The 7,478-nt window shown below is 45.2% G+C and overlaps 1 protein-coding gene across 1 annotated transcript; it reads right to left on the bottom strand.

Annotated features, from left to right (window-relative positions):
- Positions 1-393: 393 nt before the first annotated feature.
- On the bottom strand, positions 394-2,984 carry LOC117544044 (tripartite motif-containing protein 16-like). The gene has a single exon (XM_034212821.1). The coding sequence runs from the start codon at positions 2,930-2,932 to the stop codon at positions 1,265-1,267; it is 1,668 nt and encodes a 555-aa protein (XP_034068712.1). The 5' UTR covers positions 2,933-2,984; the 3' UTR covers positions 394-1,264.
- Positions 2,985-7,478: the final 4,494 nt, after the last annotated feature.

Consider the following 7,478-nt stretch of genomic DNA (forward strand, 5'->3'; position numbering starts at 1 on the left):
CGCGCACCTGACATAATAACGTTACTTAGTCTACCGTTTAAATTGACCAAATAAATGCAGCAGACAATATTATTTAACCACAATTACAATTTATTTTATTTCAACTATATTCTTCTTCTTCTTCTTCTTCTTATTATTATTATAAATGTAATATTTTTCACTTTTTTTTTTTTCACTTTTTTTTTTCAACTGAGGGTGCATAACGACTCAACTGAGGGGGCAATGCACCCCCGTAGAACCGGGCCTGGGAGAGAGAGTAGTAACATGGACATAGTAAATGAATGAGACGGTCTTCCTGGTTGAACTTGTGCTGAGCTTCATTTAGTCTCAGATCACTTCCACATGTTCTCCATCAGCTTCGTATGGCACCTTGGACACAAGAAGAACATCCTGTTTTTGTTTTTGAAAGACAAACCTTTATTAATGATCCAAACATTTCATTTAATCACACATCCCATCAGTAAAGTCTGTTCAATGATTTCATGATCAGTCTCACTTTCTCCACATGAATGTGTTTCATCTCAGCTGTTTCAAACAGAGTCAGACATGATTTCCTTATTGATTATTATCATGATAATTAATGTTCTATAAAACATCAGAGTACCCAATTTCTATTTGGATAACAACAACAACAACAACAACAACTAGTCTGCAAAACAATAACTGTAATATTATACAATGTATTTCCCAAGCAAAGACTCTAAGCTATTCCCAGGAGAATAATGAATGATGTACTTATTGATTATGATCATGACAGGAAGTGATATCATTTTGAATAAACATGTGATGATGAAATAAGTGTTATAACCATCTGGGAACTCATGTTTTAGTTAATTCAGCAACAATAACATTGAATCTGTCAAAAAGAATACATGTGATTATAAATGCCTCTATTGTTTTAGAACCAGAATAAAATGTGTAGAATAAAAGAAGCTGTGCTGCTTTCTCTCTGAAGACTCGTGCACTACAAGAGAAACAACAACATGAATCAAAAGAAATATCCAACACATATTTAGAGCAAAGTTTACATATCAGTTCAGGTGAACAAGGATCCTCCTGAGCAGTGACAGCCTCCATGGCTAACAGACACAGGAAGGAGCCGGAAGAAAGTCCAGCATCTACAGAACAACTCGTGAGAAGATGTTGAAGCCCCGCCCATCATGTTTGATTGACAGCTGATCTCTGCAGTGAAGACATGGACAATCAGCTCTGATGGACACACGGTGAGTTTAAGAAGTAGAAGAGTTCCTCCAAGGACTTCAGGCTATTTGAGTTTACAAAACTCAGCAGTGTCTCCATATTCATAACCATTATAAACTCCAGCATGTAGCGGCTGAGTGAATGTGGTCTGCACTCTGTGGAGGAGAGTCATGGTTTCAGAGACGCTGTAGAAGGACAGAACACCTGCTCTGTGATCCAGGTACACTCCTACTCTGGAGGACAGAGGACCTGAGACGAGAGATTTGATTCTGTTGTAACGAAATGAATAACTGTTTTGGTCACAAACTAAGGACCAAGATTTGTCATTGACTCCAAATACACTTTTACCCCCTGCTCTGCTGATATTCTTGTATGTGACTGCTACACAAACTCCTCCCCCTCTCCACTCCACCTCCCAGTAACAACGTCCAGTCAGACTCTCTCTACTCAGGACCTGAGGATAACAATAAGTGAATCTGTCTGGGTGACTAGAATAAGACTGATGTTGTGTCATGTATGTTGCTTTTCTGCTCCCCTCAGATAATACCAGCCTCTTGTATGCTGTGTTTGGATCCAGAGTGATCTCCTGTGAATATGTTAAGAACTCAGCTCTGGTGGTGGGCTCTGCTGCTGGCAGTAAAACATCCACTTCAGTCGGTGAGACGTTTGTCCATCCCTCTCTCAGGGCGTTCTGTAGTTTGTCTCTGACTGCTGACAGGGCCGCCGTCACGTCCTCAAAGTAGCTCAGAGGACGGATGTTGATGCTGGAGGAGTGTGTAGCTTCACTGAGGGCTGGCAGTGAGGGGTAGCTGAGCAGAAAGTGGTTGTGATCCTCTGTGTGAGACAGCAGCTTCAGCTCAGCGTCTCTCCTCTTCAGCTCAGAGATCTCCTGCTCCAGCTTCTCCTGGAGCTCTCTGACTCGACTCACTTCTCTCTTCTGCTGGGATCTGAGCTGCTGCTTCACATCAGAGCTTATTTTCTCCATGAGACGGATCAGCTCAGTGAACGTCTTCTCACTGTCCTCCACTGCTTTATCAGCAGAGCCATTGACGGCCTCCACCTCCTGCTGAAGCCGCTTCACCTCCTTCTCTCCATCCTGGATTCTCTGCTGGATGTTGAGTCGACTCCCCTCCAGCTCTCTCTGCCTCTCAGTCCTCTCTGCTGCAGCTGACACCGTGTCGTGGCCTTTGTGTTCGTCCATAGAGCAGAGATAACAGATACTCTGCTGATCAGTGCGGCAGAATATCTTCATCACCTCGTCGTGACGAGAGCAGATGTTCTCCTGGAGCTTCTTGGAGGGCTCCACCAGCTTGTGTTTCTCAAAGGCAGGTGATTCATAATGCATCTGGAGGTGTTTCTCGCAGTAAGATATAAGACACACGAGGCAGGACTTACAGGCTCTCAGCTTCCTCCCAGTGCAGACATCACAGGCCACATCTTCAGCTCCAGCATAGCAGAGATCAGCAGGAGCAGCTTGGAGTCCAGTCTTCTTCAGCTCCTCCACTAAAGCTGCTAACATGGTGTTTTTCAGCAGGACAGGCCTCGGTGTGAAGCTCTGCCTGCACTGAGGGCAGCTGTGGATCTTCTTCTCATCCTCTCCGTCCCAGAAGCCTTCAATACACTTCATACAGTAGCTGTGTCCACAGGTAGTCGTCACTGGATCCTTCAGTAGATCCAGACAGATGGGACAAGAGAAGGTTTCCCGGTCCAGCTGAACTCCTTTCTGCGCCATTTCACCTCTCAGTAGCAGTGAGTGTGTGAGTTTCACTTCCTGAGAGCGGAAACTAGTGTGAGCTGTGATATGGATATGGCTAAAGCTCAGTAAGGTCAATATTAACTGAAAATATAGCAATCAAAGTCTAGATCTTCTGCTGAAGACACATGAAGCAGAGACCTTTCAGGTGAGAGCCCCTCTGGTGGTGTTCAACATTAATGACAAGGAAACAAAGCTCTGGTCAGAAGCATTTTTTATAAAAAGCTTTAACAAAATTAAGTATTTCTGTACATTTTGAATGCAATCTAACTTTCCAACTCAGAAAACGAAAAAACGAAAAAGTGCCAAAAGTCTTCTCACAAGGCTGAGCTGCTTTGCAATATACTTCACCACTGAAGAATACAAATATGTATAAAGTAAACTATGATGCAATCTAACTTTCCAACTCAGAAAAATGATAAAGAGCATGAACAAAGAACATGTAAAAACAAATGCAAAATTTGCACAATCTAAAATGAGAAACTGTAACTGCAAGTAACAAAGTCTGAGCCATGGTAAAGAGTTACATTGAACACCAAGCTGATCAGATAACTCCCTGGTTGGTCTGAAGTCCTTCTATCTCCAGGATCTGTACAAATCGGCACATTATGCCAAAAGTCTTCTCACTGGGTGAGCTGCTTTGCAATATACTTCACATTGTTAGAAAAGGCTCCAGAAGGCCTTGGGGACATCAGTATCAGGGGCTGGAGCTGGACAGGCTCTTTCATCAGCACTTCTCCTTCCCTTTGCCAGCCAGGACCTCACATACTGTTCCGGATTGAACTGTCCTAGTGATGGTCCATTACATTTAATGAAAACCAGGCTGGACAGTCGGCTGACAGAGAGAGCATTCCTTTTTGCAGTAAGGATATCGTTCATGCAGCTGAATGCCCACTCACACTCACTAGTGGAGACAGCGATGGTTCGGACTGCTTTCAGTAGAGGCTCCATGGCAGCAGGTGTACGGGATGCCCTGGTTTCCTTGTATTCGCGAAAGCCCTGAACAGTCTCTCTTCTGTCCACTTTCAGCACTTCGCACAAACGTAGCACCTCTACGTCCCCATACTGTACGTCTAACTCCTCTTCAGGCCAACTTCCAGGATGGATAACTTTCATGTCCTGGATTAGCTGATTGTCCCGGGCCTCCCGGCCATGTAATGGGATTTCTCTTGTGCTGACATGAGAGGAGGTTGTGGAAGTCATTCTGTGTCTCAGATTCTCTACCATACTGCGGAAAAACTGACCTGCATGAATCTGTACAAGCCTGCCATTCTCACGCAGGGCAACACCCTTGAAGGACTTCTCAGCTAGAGCTGTATGAACTGTAGTCATGTGTGGGCCAGGCATGGCGACCATGGATTCAAAAACTCGTATTTCTCGAGTTAAGAGCCTATCTGCTGTAGGCAGTGTCATCTCTCTTTTTTGGAGTTGCCGAGAGAGGTCGCTGAGCTCTGTGAGCGCATCGTACATCAGTCCCAGATTGCTGACAAACGTTGCAGAAGTGAGCACATCATCCAGGCCCTTGTACTTTGCTCTGTCTCTGGAATCCCTGCTCGTGTCGTTTGCAGCATTTGTGAAGTGATCATGAAGCACTCGGTAGTTTTCCCAGACTGCTCTGACGCTCCTTTCACTTGAAGCCACCCAGCGGATGGACAAAACACGCCCTATCACCAGGAGACGCTGTCCGACTGCTTGCGCACACTGCGCTAACTGCCTCTGATTTTTGGGGGAGGCATGGAACAAGGAATAGAGTTTGTCAAAAAAGATCTGGAAATGATTGAGCCCTGAGACCTCCTTGACCACATCCCCAACTGCCAGCTCTAGACGATGATTGGAGCAGTGCCACACAAACAGGCTTGGGAATTTACTACACAACTGGGTAGCAACGCCTGTTCTCTTCCCTAGCATGACTGAAGCCCCATCACATGCAAAAGAAACGAAACACTGACCTAAAAAGTCCTCGTTAAAATCTCTTCCAAGACACTCCATTAACGCCTTTGTGATGTCATCAGCCGTTGTTCCATCCAACTCGATCAGCTCCCAAAAAAACGTTTCGGGCTCAGCATCAGCTAATGCTGAGCGTAGACACACAACAAGCACCGTTTTACCACTAATAGTGGTAGATTCATCGACCAAAACACAGAGTTTTCTTTGGTTTTCTGTAATGTCTTTTGCCATTTTTTTCTTCAGCTCATGAGCTATGCGGTCGATGATTTCGCCACAGGTTTTATTGGAGTGCAAAACCCTGCCCACGTTCAGCCCATTCAGTTTCTGTACATTCAAATCAATTGGCATGTCTGTGAATGGCCGGCTATGTTTGCCAATTTTATATGCCGTTCGAAAAACTCTGATAGTGGTGTCTAATTCAGATGTATGCATAGACTGCACTTGATGTTGAATAGTTTCACGTGAAGCAGATGTAAGGATGTCAGCAGCTTTTACATGGGCTTGTGATTCTTTATGTTCTTTGATTTTTTTTCTCAGGCTAGCTTGTTGTTTGCCCTTGTCAACACCGAAATGAGACACTGCACACTCACCCCATTCAGTTGACAGTTTCAGTCCTTGTCCAGTGTGTATTCCCAACGATTTGACATCTCTGCATATCCGACATCCTAGCTTCTTATCTTTAAGAAGGAGCCATGCATTGGTCTTGCAAAAATATTGCACCTGGTCCGTTGTCCAGCAGTCAGGTGCATCGCTTTGCCCGGTGTTGGTGGTGGCAGTTGCGCCAGCAGCAGCTAACGTTAGAGGCTCTGGAGGAGGCGGCGGAGCTAGTGCTAATGCTAATGTACTAGAACTTGGAGCAGGAGGATCAACCAAAGAAAGCTCCCCATCAGACACAATTTCCAACACAGGCACAGCATTCTCTGTATTTGAAGTTTCTTCCGGCGACAACCGCTGTCTTTTTGCACTTTTATTAATCCACGCTAACATTTTAGAAATGCTAATTTGTGACGTGACTTGCTTTCCTTCTCTCGGGGGCGTGCCTGCTCTGTTCTATCACTCTACATAGCCACCCACTGGGTGGGAGTTGCACTGCATAAACACAACACACGTGCATCTAGGTATGTAAATTGTAAAGCATTAAAACATGGTTTTACTAACAGTTTTCAGTATGTTGTTACTTCGGCATTATTATTATTATTATTATTATTTTGAAACGTGTATTACTATTAAATCACGGTCAAATAGGTTAATTTTGACATAGTCGTTTCCACCACAGTATTTACATGGAGAAGATAAGCCCCGCCCCCTCTCCAGCACGTTCTGTTTGAATGACAGGAGTAAACAGCTGACAGCCGCTGTGAAACTCCAGCGGTTAGAGCGATGAGAATGTCCGTTCGGCACCTCATGACGCATCTACTGAGTACCGGGCGGCTGTATATATATATATGGATGTATAATAAGAACGGCGGGAGAGTGTTGAGTACTGGCACGGTGCATGAGTACCGGAGTACCGCCAGCATGCCGGTACTGAGCAAGAAGTGCCGGTACTCCATGGGTCAGAACCAGAAGTGCCGGTACTGCGTACCGGTGAGTACCGGCCCAATTCCAGCACTGCTTATTACACTAATTAAAACCTCACTTAAACTCCTTCAGCATTCAGTTTCCTCTCCTTTTTCTCTCGTCCGGCTATCTTGTGTGTCGCTACTTCCCTTGGTACCCCTAGCTCTACAAGGGAACGTAACATGGGGGCTCGTCCAATCTTTGAGACAAAGAGTGAGTATTTGGTTGTTGTTTAGTGTTGATATGGTGTTTGGTGGTGAGCAGTAGTGTATATAAGCGTAGAATTGGCTGTGAAAGTATTTACTGTTGAACATCTTCCTCAGTTTAGACAGGGGAGTGTCTAGCTGGACTGAATCAGTCCTTCCTTCAGGCACTCATTTTTTATTTTGCCTTTTTTATTTTCGGGGTAATCCTGGGTGGGGATTTATTCCCTGTTGGGGGCAGGCGATTCAGGGTTTCGGCCGCTGATGTTTGCCTTTAAAGTCGCCTCGAGCCCGGCACGCCCCAGAAGATAGTTAGGTAAGTTTGGTAGGCAGGATCTGGGGAAGTTTGTAAATAAATAAATAATAATATTGTAAGTTGCTGAGCATGGTTTTTGTGTTGGAGCAGTTTGTGGCCAGTCCTACTGTGGGTCAGCTAGAGGGGTGCAGGAAGGTTGATTTGCGGTTAGTTGCTGACCATTATCACGTTTCTGTCTCCTCGGCTCTGGTAAAAAGTGAACTCAAGGCTACTTTGATAACTGGACTAGTTGAACAGGGGGTTTTGAGGCGGCCTGCTTTAGTGGAATCTCCTGGCACGGTGGTTCAGAGTGCTACGGAACAGGCAAACATTTTCACCACACCTCAGTTTGACTCGTTTTCGGCAGGATCCTCACCTAAATTAGATGCCAGGGTAAAAGTGCGTATGGCTCGTCTCCAGTGTGAGAGGGAGGAGCGTGAGCGAGAGTTTCAGCTCAGGAGGGAGCAGGAGATCAGGAAGCAGGAGCAAGAGCTGGAGATCAGGAAGCAGGAGCTGGAGC

Source organism: Gymnodraco acuticeps, unplaced genomic scaffold (genome assembly GCF_902827175.1).
Source record: "Gymnodraco acuticeps unplaced genomic scaffold, fGymAcu1.1, whole genome shotgun sequence".
Taxonomy (NCBI): domain Eukaryota; kingdom Metazoa; phylum Chordata; class Actinopteri; order Perciformes; family Bathydraconidae; genus Gymnodraco; species Gymnodraco acuticeps.

Excerpts from the sequence above, each read along its gene's own strand:
- LOC117544044 (XM_034212821.1), bottom strand. The coding sequence starts at position 2,932 with ATGGCGCAGAAAGGAGTTCAGCTGGACCGGGAAACCTTCTCTTGTCCC.